This window comes from Erythrolamprus reginae, chromosome Z (genome assembly GCF_031021105.1).
Source record: "Erythrolamprus reginae isolate rEryReg1 chromosome Z, rEryReg1.hap1, whole genome shotgun sequence".
Classification (NCBI taxonomy): domain Eukaryota; kingdom Metazoa; phylum Chordata; class Lepidosauria; order Squamata; family Dipsadidae; genus Erythrolamprus; species Erythrolamprus reginae.
The window spans coordinates 78,453,068-78,473,762 of NC_091963.1; the positions used below are offsets into that span (position 1 = coordinate 78,453,068).

Consider the following 20,695-nt stretch of genomic DNA (forward strand, 5'->3'; position numbering starts at 1 on the left):
CCAGGAGGATGAGCTTTCAGGAGATGAAGCCACCCTGCCTGAGCAACCTCCGTTAGCAGGTCTATTCAAGCAGTCTCTCTTCAGAGTTCTGTTAAATAAGGCCAAAGCCACTTTGACTCCTGATAACACTGCAAAGCCAGCAGCTCAGGATGTGGGCATCATGCCAGCAGCCAGACTCATCAACGAGCCACAGAAGGAGTCTGAGCACATCCCTGCAATACCCATCTTTGCAGAGAACATCAAAAAGCCCTGGAAGCAGCCAACTGCAGCCCTAGGACCATCAGCCTGGGACAGGAAGTTCTATACATTTGACCCAGAGGTGGAGGATCTACTCCAGTATCCCTCGGTGGATACACCAGTAACATCCTTGATGTCCAATGCAGTCGTGCCATCTGACATGGCAGATGGACTGAAGCCGGATGATAGAAGGGCGGAGAACATGATCAGACGAATTCATCAGCTGTCCACCTGGTCACTCAGAGCGGCATCGGCTGCATCTTTCTTTAACAGGGCCTCCATCCTATGGTTGAAGGATATGCTTGCCAGACTAGGCCCGGAAGATGCCAGGCTCCGCCAAGATGTTAATAAGCTTATTGCTACTACAGAATTCTCCGCGGATGCCACTTTAGCGGCAGCTAGGTTCTCCTCCCGCACCTTGGCATCAAACTTATCAGCTCGACGCTTGCTTTGGCTCCATTCGTGGCAGGCAGACGCCAAATCGAAATGGCGCCTCGCTGCGGCCCCGTATCAGGGCTCTCAACTCTTTGGCGAATCCCTGGACAAGGTCCTCATTGAGGATAGGGACAAGAAAAAAGTTTTGCCACGATCAGCAAGGCGTCAGGACAGGCGGGGAGCCCCTTATTACCGCAGGCAGTCCTTTCGTTCTGACCCCGCCTCATCTTCATCCCCGGTCACAAGACCTTACGGTCAGGGGACCTATACACCCACCTATCGCACTGACCGAGGAGGCTATGGGAACAGAAATCAACAGTTCCAACAATCCCGTAGACCATTTCGAGGAGGCAATAGGGGAGGCTATCGAAAGCAGAAGTGACTCCTCCCAGGACAGTCCCATCGGTGGGCGCCTGCAGTGCTTCACCGACTTTTCGGAGTCCATATCCACAGACGTCTGGGCCTTGGACGCCATAGCTCAGGGTCTTCAACTAAGTTTTCTACACCGGCCTCCCAACAGGTTTATAGAAACCTCATTGAATCAACCACAAAAGCGAGCCATCATCCTGCAGGAGGTTCAACATCTCCTCGACATAGGAGCAATAGAGCCTGTACAAACGCGTCAGGAGATGCTGGGATTCTATTCCATCGTGTTTGTGGTACCCAAGTCTTCCGGCGGCTGCCGCCTAATTTTAAACCTGAAACAGCTGAACCTTTACATCAGGTACCAACGCTTCAAAATGCATTCTCTGCACACTATTCTAGCATCTATCCGCCACCGGGACTGGATGACCTCCATCGATCTCAAGGAGGCATACCTCCATGTCCCGGTCCATCCACACCATCGACAATTCCTCCGCTTCTCTCTTCTCAACCAGCACTTCCAGTACAAGGCCATGCCCTTCGGTTTGTCCTCAGCTCCGAGGACATTCACCAAAATTTTGGACGCTCTAACAGCAAGCCTCAGGGCTCAATCCATCCGTCTTCTAGCATACCTAGACGACGTTATCATTCTCTCCAGAAGCCCTCAACAAGCCAGACAAGACCTGGTCCGGACAATAGATTCACTAGAGAGGGCAGGGTTTACCATCAACCGAGCCAAGAGTCATCTAGAACCGACTATGCGCCTGCTCCATCTGGGCGCTATAATAGACTCTTCGACAGGCCTAGTCTTCCTCTCATCAGAGAGGAGGCAGAAGATACGGGCACTGGTTCGTTCCATCTCCCGTCGCAACAGGACCTCCCTAGCACAGCTGTCTCAACTGCTAGGGATGTTCATTTCTTGTATCAACATTGTTCCTTGGGCCCGGCTTCACGCTCGCCCCCTTCAATGGTTCCTCCTCCCCTTCCAAAGGGCTCGTCTCAGCAACTCAAAAAGACAAGTGCACCTGACCAATACAGTTCGCCTTTCCCTCACGTGGTGGACCTCACCGGCCTTAACCAAGGGCTCCCCCTTCTTGGCTCACCAGGAGGTGACGATAACCACCGACGCAAGTCTTTCTGGCTGGGGGGCGCACTCACGGGGACAGGTGGCCCAGGGCAGGTGGTCCCCAGCAGACTTGGAGGATCCCAATATCAACAGACTGGAGTTGCGAGCGGTGTTCAAAGCTCTACAGTCGTTCTCGGACATGGTAGAGGGCCAACGTGTCCTAATCTTAACGGACAACGTGGCAACAAGGGCACATGTGAACCACCAAGGTGGCACACGCTCAGACCGCCTGATGCAGGAGGCCCACAAGCTAATGTCATGGGCAGAAAGACATCTAGCATCGATCCGAGCGGAGCATATCTCGGGGATAGAAAACACCCAGGCGGACTGGTTGAGCCGGACGACAATCGATCCCGGGGAATGGACATTGAACCCGGAGGCGTTCCAACTAATGGTGCAAAGGTACGGAGTACCAGTAGCGGACCTCTTTGCCACACAACACAACCGGCAATTGCCCAGATTCTTCTCCCGATTTCCGACACCAGAGGCCGAGCAGGTCAATGCACTGCTATCACCATGGCCCAAGGGGCTTCTGTACGCCTTTCCCCCAGTCTGTCTATTGCACAGGGTGGTGGCCAAGATCATTTCCGAGGAGGCGGACATTCTCCTCGTAGCTCCTTACTGGCCCAGGCGCCCCTGGTTTGCCGACCTGATGGGATTGTCAATCTTACCACCATGGAGAATCCCACTTCAACGGCTGGTCCTGACACAGGGATCAATAGTGCATCCAGACCCACAGTGGTGGAAGCTTGCCATGTGGAGGTTGAAGGGAACCGCATGAGAGAGAAACAGGTTCCAGAAAGTGTCATTAACACCATTCAAGCAGCACGGCGACCATCAACGACGCGTATTTACCAGGCTACCTGGGCGGCATACTGCACCTTTTGCAGAGCTCAGGGAATCACGCCCTTGTCGTCTTCAGTACTACATCTCCTGGAATTCCTCCAGAAAGGACTAGACCAAGGGTTGACGCCCAACACACTCCGACGACAGGTGGCGGCGATAGCAACAGTTCTCCGACCAGACCCGTTTTGTCCAATTTCTCATCACCCTTGGGTGAAGGACTTCCTACGAGGAGCAGCAAACCTGTCTCCTCCCGTCATACACCACTTTCCATCCTGGGACTTACCATTGGTTCTAAGGGCGTTAACAGGACCCCCCTTTGAACCTTTGAGGGAAGTATCACTTCGTTTTCTCTCAATAAAAGTAGCTTTCCTAGTAGCCATCACCTCGGCCCGTAGGGTCTCGGAACTTGCAGCACTATCGGTTCGGCCGGACCTCTGTGTTTTTCATCCAGATAGAGTGACTCTGCGTCTGGACCCGTTTCATACCCAAGGTTAACACCAGGTTTCAAAGAGCCCAGGACATTGTCTTACCAGATTTTTGCACACATGGCTCTCACCCATCAGAGCTGCGGTGGCATAAGGTGGACGTGAGAAGAGCAGTTAAGATTTATATTCACCGCACTAGCACCTTCCGAAAGTCGGAGGCCCTCTTCGTGTCTTTTCTCCCTTCTTCAATGGGAGGAAAAGTTTCATCTAAGACCATCAGCAGATGGATCAGGACTTGTATCATCGAAGCCTATCGGTCCACAGCAACACCCTTACCGGGTAGGATTACAGCCCACTCTACCCGAAGCGCGGCTACCACAGCCGCTTGGACTACGCAGGCGCCAATTGAGGACATTTGCAGGGCAGCTACCTGGGCTGCCCCTACGACCTTTATTAGACACTACCGCCTAGACTCTTTTGCTTCAACGGAGGCAGCCTTCGGCAGAAGAGTGCTACAGGGAGTTTGTGTTCCAGTGCCCCTGGTCCGGCCTATCCCTCCCTAGAATGTGGCTTGGGTATATCCCACGTTGGACTCTCTGAGCAGTGCAGTGGAGAAGAACCGTTGAACTTACCTGAACGGTCTTCTCGCTGCACTGCGAAGAGAGTCCAAACCCGCCCGGCCTTTTGGCCCAGGTGCACAGTTTCTTAAGGGTTACAGTTGTTAAATAAAAGTTTTTGTTCCTTACTATTCCTTCGTTTTTATCACTGGCTAAGAGGGGGCAGTGGTGGGCAGGACATAATAATTATGCTAATTTTTAACTCAGTCCCTGCCAATAAGGCTGAAGTATTACCCACGTTGGGCTCTCTTCGCAGTGCAGCGAGAAGACCGTTCAGGTAAGTTCAACGGTTCTTTTATGTAATTTCCATCATCTTGTATATGGCAGTAACTCATGGTTTCCTCACTTCACATGCTAGAATTTGTGATATTGCAATGGTTTCAAGTTTATGTATGAAGACTAAGATCATTTCTAAAGTTAGATATACAAACCAGAAATAATGTGAAACAAGTTAGTAGATAGATAATCAAATATAAACATCTGAGACAAAAAAAATAAATTAACATCTATCTGCTCAGGTTTATCCAAAGAATTAGGAACAAGAAGTATGCAAGATGTGATATTAGACATCTTAAACATAATATCTGTGATTTAAGGCCTGAGAGTTCAAGGAATACATACCAGTTTTTCTTCCTTCAGTACAAATAATTCTCACTCTTTCAGTGTTTCTCTAAAAAGAATTGTCTCAAATTGTTTCAGGTGCTCAAATAAAACTTATAAAAGTAGCTACCTCTATCAGTTGTCTCCATATATGCTCTTGAGTTATTTTGATCATCTGGTATTTCACACATCTGCACATAATGTCTCATTTTTGACATTATGTAGAAAGGCTGTAGTCTAAATGAAATGGTGAAAATACCAAATCAACTGTTTTCAAAATATCAGCAATTTTAGAAATCAGGATCAAATTATAAGAATGGAGGCAGAGGGCAACCTGCACTAAAAGAAAATGTAACTTTCTGACACTAAGCTCACTAAGAGAAACCATTAATGTATTCTTAGAACTCGGGCCAATTGGTGAAATATTTATTTCCACAAATTACAGCAGAAACTGTAACTGACATATATACTGTACAGATCTGATGACCTACAATTTAGAAAGTTACATCATATTTGCTTCTAATGCTTTTTTTTTCCAAATTACCTAAATATCCCTTCCCGACTTTTTCAGCCTAAGGGCAAAGAAACTACAATGTACTCTTCAGTCTTCTATGTAGATGAAAGATCTTCACTCCCATATGGATACAGTTGCTCTCCAAATTACCGTATTTGTCGGTATATAAGACGACCTTTTTACCTCAAAAAAAGTGCTTTAAAAATTGAGTGCTTCTTACACATCAAATGTTGCCGAGGCCACCCGGCAGCTCTTGGCAGGAGGCCGGCGGCTCAGCCCCAGGGATGAGCGGGAGGCTGGGCATTCAGGGCAGAGGGCACCAGCTGCGGAATTCCCGAGCTCCCCTCCCCGTGGGAGACCAGTGAGCGTTGGCCGAGGAGTCTTCCCAGAAGGCCGAAAAGTGGCTCAGGTGAGTGGCTCCACCCCACACCAGGTTAAGCAACAGCAGCAAAGCATTGTTTTCCAGCCTGCTGCCCAAGGCCTCTGATTAGCCGGACATGGTGGGCGCATCACCCGAGTTAGCCAGTCCTGGCGGAGGCAGTGGTAGCAACAGCAACTGCTGGGATAGCTCTGGTGGCTTCCTTTTGAGGAGCAGCAGTACCGGGAATGTCACATCCATGCCCCACTGCTGAATTGTTAGGCTGAGGTCGGTGAACAGGTCCTGAAGGGGCAGAGCTGTCATCCTCACCAGCACCATGTTATTGGGTGGCAGGCTCGTCTCGGGTGAACAGCTGTGGCAGAGGCCAGGCAATTGCCACTTCTCCCCGGCTGAGGCAGATTCACTTGGAGCCCCCTTCGCCAACCACCGCACCCTAACAAAGGTGGCCTTGAAGGTGGGAGATTGGGATGGGTTCTGATGGAGCCAAGCCTCCCGCTGGACGATCAGGACCAGCTGAGGCAGCTTAGCTCCAAGAAAGACAGCACCTGCCCCACACCTGCCACAGCCAGTCACCCAAGCCAAGTGTGCCACGCAACATGAAGACAAGGTAGGTAAAGACTATGGACTCTACCCAAAGACATTGGATACAAGATGGAGAGCAAATAAATTCCTAAACTCTGAGCCAATGTTTGTCCCGATTTTCATCTCTGAGCCTTAATCATGCCAGATTTGAAGACCCTTACATTCCTAACCTCCAACTCAGGGGTCTTCAAACTTGACAGCTTCAAGACTTGTCTTAAAGCTGTCAGTTTGAAGACCCCTGAGCTAGGGGTTAGGGGTACAAGGGTCTTCAAACTTGGCAAGATTAAGGATTGTGGACTTCAATTCCCATTTCTGAGCTAGCATGACTGGTGGAGGAATTATGGGAGTTGAAGTCCACAAGTCTTGAAGCTGTCAAGTTTGAAGTTTGTAAAAAGTGTAAATGGTTTTAAAACATATACATGGTTTTAAAAAGCATTCTGCTACACTGATATTTTATTAAACAATACTGCACATTTGGTTCAGAATATTTTTTTTCCTTGTTTTTCTCTAAAATCTAGATGTGTCTTATACACTGAAAAATACGGTACTGATTCCTTTGATAAAATTCTGACAATTTTAGCACTATTAGCTGACTAATAGTGATGCCAATAGGAAACGACAGGGCTAGTGTCTTTTTCTATATGCTTAACATGGCAAGAATGGCAAAGCAAGTGTCCATCTAATGGGTAGCAACGATGACCATCTTCCTCATTGAGTTCCATTCCACAGTCCTATGTAATAGAGAAGAAAACAGAATGATGATTAATACATTCATATTGCTCCATGTTGCTCCATGAAAATAACTTGTCAGTCAATTTATGTTAAAAACAAATCATTAAAATATGCTACTTCTCTAAATGTATTTGCCTGCAGTAGAACAATTACTTGTTCTTGATACTTAACAAAAGTCCTTTCTTAAAAGCACACAATTTCTATAGAGGAATAGGGCTAGTTGGCTCATTATATAAAACCATGATGGCGAATCTATGGCACATGTGCCACAAGTGGCATGTGGAGCCCTCTCTGCAGGTACAAGGGCTGTTGACCAGCTCAGCTGCACTGCACATGTGCGAGTGCCTCCCGACGGCCAACTGATTTTCGTTCAGACAAGCTTATGCTTTCTCCTTGCTTACTGCAACTCATACCTTCCCAGATCTCTGGAGATTCCACCCCAGCACTGTTTGGGGATGGGAAGCTTTTCACCCCTCCCAGCTCCATTTGGGGAAAGAGACTCAGCCTTCCAGCTCCCAGCATTTAGGGAAAAAGTCTCCCCCCTCCCAGCATTTGGGGAAAAAGGCTTCCCCGGAAAGAGGCTTTCAGCAAGGTATGGGGAAAGGGGCTTTTCCCATCTCCCCCTGCTGTTTGGGGATGTGAGGCCAAAATGGGAGCGTGTCATGTGTTCATGCATGTGGGGCATGCACACATGTAAGGGTGTGGGAAGTACGGAAGGGGCATTGCATTATGGGTATGAGCACTCACGCATCTGTGATAGTGTGTGTACTGTCAGCAGCTGAGGGGAAAAAGATTTGCCATCACTAATATAGGAGAATCTGAGCACCAGGTACTTTATTCTGTAGAATTGTTTAATCAATTTCATTAAAACATATAACCCTTTGTGATAGCTAATTCAATATACCCAGAATGGACTGAGTATGCAAATATCACAAGGACCTATACCAATAATGGCAAACCTTTTTTTCTTCTGATGCCAAAAGCCCATGAGTGATATTGCGCGTGTACACATGCCCACACTCATAATTCGTTTTCTTTATGTGCGCACCCAATGTGGATGTCTGTGTGACCTCCCCCTTGCGCTGCCCTGCCCCCATGCATGTGTGCATAGCCCCTCCTCCATTTCCCGACTTCCGGTAGACCCATTTTTGCCCTCCCCAGGCTCCAGAATCTTGTCTGAAGCATGGAGAGAGTGAAAACAACCTCCCCTGCCCTCCTGGAGGCCCTTTGGGGGCCTCAAACAGCCAGTTTTCTGACTTCTGGTGGGCCCAGTAGTCCCGTTTTTCACCCTCCTCTGGCTCCACTAGCTTTCTTGGAGGGTTTAGAAGCTTTTGCCCTCCCAGAGCATCTGTGTGAGCTGAAATCAGCTGGACAGTGCGCAGATGCGCATTGGAGCTGAAGTTGGGCAACAGCTTGCATGCCAGCAGATATGGTTCTTACAGGTTGTCCTTGACTTACAAGTGGTTACTTAGTGACTATTCAAAATTATAACAGATTAAAAAAAAATATTTATGGCCAATTACCAGACGTTTGACAGCCACCTCATGTCACAAACCCCCATTTTGGACACTTGGTAATCAGCCTTCATTTACTGCTAATTGCAATGATCACCATTTGATATTTTTTGCTGAAAACTTACTTCTGGTTTTCACCAAAACACCACACAACAAACAATGGATTGGCTTATCATGGATGGCATACCTCCTTACCTCCCTCCCTCTCCTCCTATCCATCCATTATCTACCTACCTACCTATCTACCTACCTATCTATCTATCTAATCTGTCTCTCTGTCATCTACCTAATATATATCTCTGTATTTCTAGGCTGTCCATCACCTTCAAAGGTTTATAATTTAATTTAAACATAAAATGTTAGCCTTTTAGTTCAAATCACACTCCGGAGTATAAAACAGCAGAAGAAATAAGGAAGCCCTATTTCCAATCTATGCACAAAAACCATTATATGCATTAAACAAGTTTGCTGATGAGCAAAAACGACATTATTCAAAATCTACTTTCCCATGCTGGATTTCCAGCACTTGTAATATATTATTATTATTATCATTTTCATTATTATTATTATTATTTATTAGATTTGTATGCCGCCCCTCTCCGAAGACTCGGAGCGGCTCACAACAACAAAGCAGTACAAATCCAATTATTAAAAAACCATTTAAAACCCTGAATATAAAAACAGTCATACATCCCAGACAAACCATACATAAAGCGGAAACGGCCCGGGGGAATCAATTTACCCATGTCTGATGGCAGAGGTGGGTTTTAAGGAGTTTGCAAAAGGCAAGGAGGGTGGGGGCAATCCTAATCTCCGGAGGGAGTTGATTCCAGAGGGTTGGGGCCACCACAGAGAAGGCTCTTCCCCTGTGTCCCGCCAGATGACATTGTTTCATCAGTGGGACCCAGAGAAGGCCAACACTGGGACCTAACTGGTCACAGGTATTCGTACGCCAGAAGGTGGTCCCAGAGATATTATGGTCCGATGCCATGAAGGGCTTTATAGGTCATAACCAACACTTTGAATTGTGACTGGAAACTGATCAGCAACCAATGCAGACTGCGGAGTGTTGGTGTGACATGGGCATATCTGGGAAAGCTCATGATTGCTCTAGCAGTTGCATTCTTCACAATCTGAAGTTTCCAAACACTCTTCAAAGGTAGCCCCATGTAGAGAGCGTTACAGTAGTCAAATCTCGAGGTGATGAGTGCATGAGTGACTGGGAGCAGGGCCGAAACTGGTGCACCAGGCAAACCTGGGCAAACGTCCTCCTCACCACAGCTGAAAGATGGTTCTCTAATGTTAGCTGTGGATCAAGGAGGACGCCCAAGTTGCGGAACTTCTCTGAGGGGGGTCAATAATTCCCCCCCCCCCCCAGGGTAATGGATAGACAGATGGAGTTGTCCTTTGGAGGCAAAACCCACAGCTTTATCAGTGTTGAGTTTGAGTCTGTTGGCACCCATTCAGACCCTAACAGCCTCCAGGCACCGGCACATCACTTCCACTGCTTCATTGACTGGACATGTACAACTAGGTATCATCAGCATACTGATGATAACTCACCCCATGTCCCTGGATGGTCGATGGTATCAAAAGCCGCTGAGAAGTCAAGAAGCATCAGGCTCGCCAGAGATCATCCATCAATGCGACCAAAGCAGTTTCCGTGCTGTAGCTGGGCCTGAAACCCGACTGTTGAGGGCCTAGATAATCGGCTTCTTCCAAGGACCGCTGGAGATGGAGCACCACCACCTTCTCAACAACCTTCCCCATAAAGGGAAGGTTGGAGACTGGATGATAGTTGTTGAGAATGGCTGGGTCCAGGGAAGGCTTCTTGAGGAGGGGGCACACAAGTGCCTCCTTGTAGGGAGCCGGGAAGGACCCCCTCCCCAAAGAAGCGTTGACAATCTCCTGGACCCAGCTCCATGTCACCTCTGCAAGGGCTCCCCAACTCCCCCCTGGTTAAGAAGGGAGTAGGTCACCCTAAACAGAGCGGCCGGGCGAGATTCCACTGATGCAATCAAGGCGGCATGATACGCGCATCTTGATGCTTTGAGCGCCACTTTATAAGTCTTAATGGAGCTTTTACAAGTGTTCGGTTGGATTCGGACTTACTCTTCCTCCATCGCTTCTCTAGACATCTCTCTGGCGTTTTAACTCCCAGAGCTCCTCGGTAAACCAAGGAGCTCTCTGGGGTCTAGTGCCACAGAGAGGTCTAAATGGCGCAATCCGGTCAAGAGCCTCCATCGCAGCCTTATTCCAGGCCACGGCAAGAGACTCTGCTGAACTGTGGACGAGTACATCTGGTATAACCCCAAGCGCTCTTTGAAAGCCCTCTGGGTCCATGAGGCGTCTGAGGCGGAACTACCTATTCGGTTCCGCCTCCCTCTAACCACAGTAGAAAATAGTCTGACCATGACAAAGGCAACACTTCTAAGCCCCTTAGTCTCAGACCATGACTCAATTGCTCAGAGAGGAATACCATGTTGGGTGCATGTCCCCCCTCGTGAGTCGACCCCGTACTACTTGAGTCAGGTCCATGGCTGTCATGGTGGCCATGAACTCCTGTGCTGGCCCAGAGGTTTCACCGAGCGATAGTAGGTTAAAGTCCCCCAAGACAATAAGTTTGGCGAACCCTACCGCCAGCCCGGCTACCTCCTCGAGCAGCACAGGCAGGGCTGTTGACACGCAACTGGGAGGCAGGTACGTGAGCACCAAGCCCACCTGAGCCCCTAAGTCCAACTTCACCAGGAGGGACTCACAACCTGCAATCTCTGGAGCAATGATTCTACGCAGACAAAGACTCCATGGCTATAATAGCCACTCCTCCCCCCATTCCCTGGGGTCGAGGCTGATGCCATACCTGAGCAAATTTCAGAGAGAAGAACTCCTCCCTCTGGGCCCAGCCAGGTTTCAGTCGCACATGCCAGGTCGGCCTCCTCCTCCAGGATCAAATCCAGGATGAGGAGAGCTTTATTTACCACAGACCTGGCATTGAGTAGCAGCAGCCTGAGCCCAGGGCCAGGATTACACTCGTCACCAGTACCCTGGGTTGAGCTCACGGAGCCAGAAGAAGGGATTGCTATTAAGCAGCGATCCCTCCTTCCCCTGGAACGACTAGTTCCGTGGCTCCCAACATATCTGCCTCTCCCCAGCAGCAGCGGGATATTCTGACCCTCTGCCACCCCAGAGATAGGCGCGCCCCCCCCCCCTCCTGCCTCTCCAACGCCAGGTGGGCCAAGCATGTCATTCATACCATTCCCATTCACCTCATCCATACCATAATCCCACCCACCCCACCCATCCCAATTATTCATTCCATACACATTACTCCACCCACCCCAATTATCCATCAATTAACCCCCCCAACAATTTAATTAAAATTTTAAATTAATGATAGTTAAAACCCACTAATAAAAATATATATACAGAATATAGGGGAAAATGCAATAAATCAGTTCATTAAAATAGATAAGGTCAGCAGCAAAGTAGTAAAAATGGTACCAAGTTCTCAATGGTAAAGTCAATAGTTGCTTAGGATCTAAAATTAGTTCAATGACTCTAAAGGTGGTGGTGGGAAGATGTCCGGAGGGGGGGTTGGGGGAGGAGATGTTCAAGTGCTGGATATGCCAGTTGTTAATTACCCTGTCCTCCAATCTCTTTGGTGCTGGCCACTGCCACCGGTCGGCACTCCCAGGTCTTTCTCTCTGTCCTGGTTCTCGCAGCACCTCCATTCTTCACTGGTTGGCCTCCAGTTGGATCCCAATAACACCACTGCTTTCTGGCGACACCTCCAGCTCCTGCTCGCCCAGCAGCGTTGCACGACCTCCAGATACTCCCAAACAATCCCAACACCTCCAATCGCCCTCAAAATGCCTCCGAATACTCCTGGACGCTCCCACGCGGCCTCGGTGCAGCCTTGACATCGCCCTCAGCTTTCTTGCTTCTCTCACGGCTGTCTCTTCCACTGCCGCGGCCAGGCCCAGTCTCTCTTGCAGGTCCATCATCCGGCAGACCTTCCTATGCCGAATGCCCCCACCAGCCAGCGCTCCAGCATCTAGATCCACCCGGGTGGCCTGGGATACCATCGGCAATGTCGCTTCCATCCAATCCACCAAACCTGGGGCCTCTTATTCGCTCGATCTGCCATCGCTCAGTCAATCTTAAAGCAGCATGGGTCTGAGTCAACAGATCTTAAACAGTGGCCGCCATTTTCTGCGGCAAAGCTGACTGATTCCCGATCTTTTCGCAGTCCAGGCAGCTCTCTATTCACAAGGGAAAACATCAAGTAGCGAGCTTCAGAAGCAGGGATAACTCACCCAGCCAAATATCCGAGATATTTCACCCGTTGTCTCGGGGAGCAGCCATTCCTCCCTCCTCCTTGCTGCCCCACCGGAACCAGAACCAGAATATAAGATTTTTCAATTATGGATATGTAGAATTCTTACAAATCATTAGCTTAATTTAGTGTTTGTTCAAGAATACTGAACCTACCTCACAGCAGTAACACTCTATGTGGTAATCCTTATCCATTGACACCACACGAATAGTCTCGTCTGATCCCTGTAAAAGTTTATTTGTTTAAAGAAGACATATTGAAAGAGATTTACATCGCATTATTCTAATTCTTATGAAACATTATTTTGGCAAAAGTAAAACATGCACCAGTATACTTATTGCTATATACATCAAATATGTTTTTAAAATACTATCATTAAATTTCAATGTTACATCAGTGGCTCCTGAGGAAATAAATGGCTAATTTTCATTACAGTTTAAACAAGAGATAATATTTAATACGAACAACATTTAAGCATTCTGGGTTATCTACCTAAGTTCTCTTTCATTTATATCAGAAGATAAATATTATTTGTTGAGTAAGCTTTTAGATTTGAACTCATGTTAATGAAAAAAATGTATATACCAGAGATGTCAAACTAAAGGCCTGATGGCTGGATCCAGCCCTTGGGGTGCTTGGATCTGGCCCCTCATGGCAGCCCTGGATAAAGTGAAGGACCGGCCCTTGGTGCTTCTGCCAGTGAAAATGGAGCATGGGATGTACACATACAGCCTTCCCAGGCTCCATCTTCACTGACAGAGGGTTGTAGGAGGCTGTCACAGCTAAAAACAGAGCTTGGGAGCCCATTTTTGCTGGTAGAGAGCTTGAGCCACCACAGGTGCCTGACACCAGTGAGGTCATGCTGGCTATGCTCCCTGGCCATACTCACCCCAGCCCTCTGAAATTAAACGCAACCCTGAAGCAGTCCTCAATGAAATAGAGTTTGACATCCCTGCTATATACTATTAAAAGCCTTTTGTGAATCTTATTCAGACAACCAAAGGGCACCAATTCTCATCCTATTTTACAAAATCACACAATCATTTTGCCATTGAAACTTGTGGTAACTACAATTGAAACTTTGTTATATTAATCACATGTGAAGCTTCATTTAAATATATCTTTTACTGTACCTCAATCACTACAATATGTCTTAATATTAGCAAACAGTTTAGCACCTCAAGCATGGTACTCTAAAATCAAATGAAAAAGGAACTGAACAGGAAAGAAGCTTTTGCCTTTCCCAAAAGATAAATTATATAAAGGATCTCATGAAGAGGGAATTTTTTTAAAATCTCAAATTCAAAACATCAAAAAGAAAGATTAAAACAATCTATCATCCTGTAATTCACATAAAATCTTTTTCTAGCTTTTAAAAAAATAAAAGTAGCTGGATACAGCCTCTTATGAGAACATATGAAATAGAAAATTATTTTTGACAACCATATTATAAACAACCATAATGAATACAAGCTGAAGGTGATTTGCCAATTTTTAGTTCTGGTCAATTTTTTTTAAGTCCACCAATTCACAATGGCTTTTCATATTTGCATTTATCAAACGTTTAGAATACAGTAAAAAGCACTTGGGTGATTATTACAGAAAACTGAATAAAAATATATAGATTTATTTAACGGCACTGCAACAAAGTATAATACAAAGAAATATTACTTACTTCAGTTGGCAAAATAGGAAGGCCACAAGCTGCACATTTTGGTGCCAAAACTCTTCACAAAAATAATATATAAAAAAAAGATGAAAGATAATCAAAAATTCGATCCGTTTTTAAATTGCTTCAGTTGGTTTTCTTAATGTATTTTTATAGCATTTAAAATTCTATACTAATTCTCATGTTTTTTTAAACTACAATCTGATCAATTCCTTCATGTCAAACTACAACTGAGTATCACATTTCTACACAAAAGCATTTGCAAGAAAAATTGTATTAGAAAACTAAACTATAATCCTTTTTTTGAAGAGGAGAAGCATTAAAATTAGCACAGTGCAATAGAAACTTAAAATGGTATCCGTCATAATACCATTATGAAGAATTAAATAGAAGAATAAACTATTCTTCTACTTCACTGCTGAAACAGTAGAATTCTACAAATCTAGGAAATCAAACAAACAGAGTTGAAAGTGGGTATTCTACTATACTAAAGGTAGCAGGAAATAATAGTAGTAATTCTCATTAGCTATTCTGGTTATGGATAAAGGATGTTGAAGCCTGACATTATCTACTGGGCCACAGTCTTAACAATGGAAATATATAGGGCAAAATTCTTCATTTTTCTATTATTTAATTGTATATTCTCTTCAGTGTCTATCTGAAAACTTCATTTTCCCCATTTTTTGTTTTGTTTTGCTTTCAAGTCAATTGAAGCTTTAGATTTATTTATTTATCCAATTTATATAGTCGCCCACCTCAACAAATGGCTCTGCGCAAAAACAGAGTTAAAATAAAACTACACTGCACAAAAAATATAAAGGGAACATTCAAATAACACATCCTAGATCTGAATGCAATGTTCCCTCTAATTTTTTTTTCGGTGTGGGCGGAAAAGTATAGTGTCTGAGCGGCAGTCCCTTTGGGACTGGACGGCATAGAAGTGTGCATGTATGTATGTATGTATGTATGTATGTATGTATGTATGTATAAGTAAGTAAATAAATAAATAAACAAACAAACAAACAAATTCCCTTTTTTATTAAAAGAAATTAATAATAAAACAAAACCAAAATCTATTACTATCTCTTTTTCCATCCCTGTCTCCTCCCCCCTTGTGTGTGTGTTTGTATGTGAACTCTTGAACCATTTCCAATAACAGGTACGGGCTATTGGAAATGGTTCAAGAGTTCACACACACACACAAACACACGAGGCTGGGGGGTTTTTTCTCTGTTATTATTTGGGTGCTTTTTACCATATGCTTTAAATCAAGAGTCATTTCTCTCTCCCCTTCTTTCTCTCTCTCTCTTTTTCTCACTTTCTTTCTCCCTCTCTATCTCGCTCTGTCTGTTGCTCTCTCTCTCTTTCTCTCTCTCTCTCTCTCACTGTTTCTCTCTTGTTTACTTTCTCTCTCCTGTTCTCTCTCTTGCTATCTCTCTCTCTCTCCCCCCTCTCTTTCTCTCTCTCTCTCTCTTTCACTCTCTCTCCCTCTCTCTTTCCATCTTGCTCTGTCTGTTGCTCTCTGTCAGCGAGGGGGCTGCGAGAGCGTTTTCTCCGAGCGCTTTGGGAACGCCTGCCCTGCCTATAATGCAGCCCTGTTGCTGAAAGCTCGGGACGAAAGCGCTCCCAGCGAAGGGGCTGCGAGAGGGGCGGGGCAGGCATTCCCGAAGCACGCAGAGAAAACCCTCTCACAGCCCCCTGGCTGGGAGCGCTGATGAGGAGAAGCCACTGCCGCCGCCGTGGGAGAAGTCGCGCCCCAAGACAGGAGGCAGAGAAAGCCGGAGAGGGGGCGGATCGGGTGGGCGGGGGGCAGCGGCAGGATACCAGGGGCGTGAGGGGGCCGGAGGCACCGTGGGGAGGCGGGGGCGGCCACGGCTCCCTTTCCTTCCACCCACGAGCTTGCAGGGGGATGGGGAACGTGTGTGGCGCCTCCGCACTTTCATCACTCCCCACCCCCAACTCCAACGCCCGGCTCCTTGCGCACCCTTGGAAAAGGGTGCTTGGGGGGGTATTTTGGGGCGCCCACATGTGCGTGCGCGCAGCTTACGGGTAACAGTATCTGAATGAATGAAATATTCTCATTGAATACTTTGTTCTGTTCAAAGTTGAATGTGAATGAAATTGAAATTGATTGTCAATCAATGTTGCTTCCTAAGTAGACAGTTTGATTTTACAGAAGTTTGATTTACTTGGAGTAATATTGTGTTCTTTAATTTTTTGAGCAGTATATTATAAACATTATAAAAGCAACATCAACTCAAAGCACTAACATAACTAAAAGCAGGCCCAGCCCTGCGACAGAATCTAACTTTTAGAAGCTTACAAAATGCTAGCAGGGTTGGGTCAACCTGATCTCCAGAGCTATAGCTATAGCCAAAAAAAAAAAAAAATCTTCCAGGGCCACCAACCAATGTTCTTTGCTATAAATTAGAAACAAATTATATATTACTATTCAATTCATGGCCCTCCCTTGCTTATATTAGGATAAAGTATCATTTGTATTCGTGTTTATTTTTTATTTCAATACAATTTCTCCATATATGAATTGCAATAGATAGTTATATTTTATACTATTTTATTTCTGACATTTCCTCATGTTCTAATGTGTTTCTTGTGCTATGTTTTAAAATGCAAGAATTTCAGGACAGGAATCCAATATAAGCAAAAAATACATAATAAATAATAAAAATGCTTGATAATTTGGTGGGCTATTTTTAATTTAAACTGCTTCTCATATTCAATTTCAAGTATCTGTAGCAAAAGAAAATAATTATATTTAATAACATGTCATTTAAATTTGGTAAAAATAAGTGAAATATTTTGGGGAACTTGTTCACTTTTCTAGTGAACTTGTAGTAATGAAAAAGGTACTGACATTTATTCTTAGAGAAAGAAGATAATGAAAATGTCCCTGATATTTTGACAAATTTCTCCACAGACACTCATTTTCATCAAACATCAATAATATTCTGAATCTTTATTACAGGAGTATCAAATTGCATAGTCACGGTGGCATCACATGAGCGTGGTAAGCGCATGATGAATCTGTCCTGCATCCTACAAGTTTGACAGCCCTGCTATATTACTTACTGGACACAAATTATACAGATTGAAACTTTTTAAATTTAATTTTTTCTTACTTGTGGTAATCTTGGACACAGTAGATTTTGTTTTCACTGTCTATTGTGAATGGCACCCCATCAAGACATTCATTACAAATCACACAACGGAAGCAGCCTGGATGGTATGACTTCCCCAATGCTTGCAAAATCTATAATGAGGTTCAAAATTCACTTTTTTAAAAAAGCATGTAGAGTTTTAAAATGTATTTCAGCTCTACTCAGGAGCTGAAAATCTTTCCTGTCCAAATCGAAGCAGAATTTTTCAGCCCGAATTCAGCTCATACATGGCTTTTCCCAGCCACCCAAGCCATCCCATGCTCCTTACCTTAGCCTGCTTTCCATTCTCTGCTTTGATTTCAGCTCCCTCTCATCTCTATGAGCTGGCAGAAGGGTATGGTTTTGGCAGAATGGAATAACAGCTCAGATCCTGAAGATACTGTATCAGATATTTCCCCACTCCATAAGACAAACTCAATTTTTGCCCAGGCATTGAAAGAAATATGTTTGGTGGTAACCAAAAATATTTCCTTCAATGCCTGGGCAAAAACTGACATTGTATTGTGGAGTGGAGAAATCTTTGATATCTTGAGCTCAGTTTCTCCATTCCATCCACGTACTTCAATTCCCCACAGCAGGCAACTCTCAGCCAGCTCCCCCTGAGATGAGAGAGTGTTTCTTTGGCAAGTAGCAGCAGTTTGCAATCTTTTCTACTGCCTTTCCCATTGAGGTTTTGGAGAGCATAGAAGATGGAGTGGAAATGGCAACTCTGTCTGCAAGCTGTTTGAAAACCAGTTGTAGGTATGAACTGGTTACCAAAGAGACCAGATCACAATCATGTGACTTCAGGGTGAGGTCAGTGTGATGTTTTATTTAGGTAAGAAACTGTTGTAATTTCAAATAGTTGTTAAACAACTGGTTTTAAATTGATGACTTCCTGTATTACTAGTTTATTGCATTTTCTTTTCATTGCTGACCTAAATATACAGTGATACCTCATCTTACGAACCCCTCTACATATGAACTTTTCGTGATACGAACCTGGGTGTTTAGGAATTTTTTTTGCCTCTTCTTCCGAACTAGTTTCACTTACGAACCCGAGCCGCTGGGATGCCCCAAAGCACTGGGATTTCCCTGGGAATCCCAGCCTCTGAACTTCCGTTGCCAGCCAAAGCGCCCCGTTCTTGCATTGCAGGGATTTCCCTGAGGCTCCCCTCCCTAGGGTTCCCTTCATTTTTGCCAATGTTGCTTCGAATCCCAGTGACAAACTCCCCCCTCCCAAACTGAATGGGGAAAATGAGCACATTGGAGTGGAAAAAACAGGAGGGAAAGACTCATGGAGCTCAAGAGAGGAGAAGGGTGTGGGGGAGATGAGCACAGTGGGGGGAACAAAAATGGGAGGGAAAGACTCATGGAGCTCAAGAGAGGAGAAAGGTGTGGGGGAGATGAGCACAGTGGGGGGGGGACAAAAACAGGAGACAAAGACTCATGGAGCTCAAGAGAGGAGAAAGGTGTGGGGGGGTGAACACAGTGGGGGGGACAAAAACGGGAGGGAAAGACTCATGGAGCTCAAGAGAGGAGAAAGGTGTGGGGGAGCTTAATTATTGATAAAATATATAAATGTATTGAGATGGACGAAATGACAAACTCAATTAAGGGAATTGAAAGCAAAAAATCCAAACGATTATGGTACAAATGGCACGAATGGATTCAAAATAAAGATTGAAAATATAACAATACAAAGTATCAGTATACAAAAGAAGGATAACAATTATCTTAAGATGTATGATCTCTTTTTCTATGTATTTCTTTCTATACTAATAGTAAAATCTACTTACGATATTTATATGTAAATGTACAAAAATATGAAGAAATGTATCGGAAAGGTAATAGAAATGGATTAAGATCTGTTAAACTAGAACAAAATATGTGAGAAATATTGTTTTTACTCCTTATTGTTTTTACTTTCTTTTTTCATTTTGGAAAACAATAAAGATACTTTTTTTTTAAAAAGGAGAAAGTTGTGGGGGAGATGAGCACAGTGGGGGGGGGACAAAAACGGGAGGGAAAGACTCATGGAGCTCAAGTGCGGCTCTTTTCGCCTTGCTTCGTTGGGACTGCCACCTCTCGCTGTCCCTCCCCCCCACTCCGTTCACCTCAGCTTCGTCTGCCCGCCGGGTTTTTTTTTAATGTTTTGGATTTTCCTAATGGGCTTGCATGCATTATTTGCTTTTCCATTGATTCCTATGGGAAACATTGTTTCACCTTACGAACCTTGTCCTGGAACCAATTAAGTTTGTAAGACGAGGTATTACTGTATTCAGTTTTTTCTGCTTGCTTTACTTCTTGAAAGAAATATATCCTGTAAGCTAAATTGCAACACTGAATTGATGGTACATTATTCTACACTTCTTTTCCCCCATTGGTTTTCTCTATAAATAAAATGTCCCTTACCATATCCATGATCATATGACCACATATGCAGCATCGATCAGCTGACTGCTGAAAGCCTGAATACTGCAATTGAAAAAAAAACCAAGAATTGTTTACATATACAGACCTTTTTACTTTTTAACAGGAAATTACACCAACAGTCTCTCCAGAACCTTGAATTTTAAAAGCCATTCTCATTTACTTGCTTTTAAAAGCTTCCTAAATGCTAATATGGTATAGGAAATAAGAAAGGGAAATATCCAGCTAAAATCTCAACACAATGTAAACATTATTAATCTCTTTTTCAAACTTTTGGGGTAAATAATGCTGAATCACCTGAATTGTTAACTAGAAATTTGAATTCTCAGCAAATATACATTTTAGTAGATGTACATGTATCTGATACAAAACCAAGTTATTGAAAAATGAGAAAATATCCTTGAAGATATCACAATGCCAATCCCGCCTTTCTATATTTGCATCTTGATACCACTCTGAAAATCACATGATTTGCATCATAGCACATAGGACCATTTGATGACAGACATAGTAGTGAGACGAAGAAAATGCATGCCACATTTGGTGTTTGTTTTGTATTCTTATGGGAACATGTGAACAGCAATCTAAATAACTGTTTTTATGCACTTGTAGTTCTAAGCACAAGTTAATTATCAATAAAGCAGACGTGATTGGTAAATCCACAGTAACTGAATTTAAACATGCCTGAGATAAACATATATCCATCCTAAGATAAAATACAGGAAATAG

General features: G+C 44.7%; 1 protein-coding gene across 3 annotated transcripts in view; it reads right to left on the minus strand.

The window, feature by feature from the left end:
* Positions 1–5,059: 5,059 nt before the first annotated feature.
* LIMD1 (LIM domain containing 1) overlaps positions 5,060–20,695 on the minus strand; it is a 56,211-nt gene continuing 40,575 nt past the window's right edge. For 2 of the 3 annotated variants that reach the window (XM_070727042.1, XM_070727043.1), the window contains exons 5-9: positions 19,949–20,011; positions 17,516–17,646; positions 14,382–14,433; positions 12,862–12,930; positions 5,060–6,855 (exon numbers count right to left, since the gene is read on the minus strand). In XM_070727042.1, coding sequence (XP_070583143.1) covers positions 6,718–6,855; positions 12,862–12,930; positions 14,382–14,433; positions 17,516–17,646; positions 19,949–20,011 — 453 coding nt within the window. In that variant the 3' untranslated portion in view covers positions 5,060–6,717. Of the gene's footprint in view, positions 6,856–12,011; positions 12,633–12,861; positions 12,931–14,381; positions 14,434–17,515; positions 17,647–19,948; positions 20,012–20,695 lie in introns of all 3 variants that reach the window. The other variant, XR_011556788.1, reaches the window with a different exon arrangement.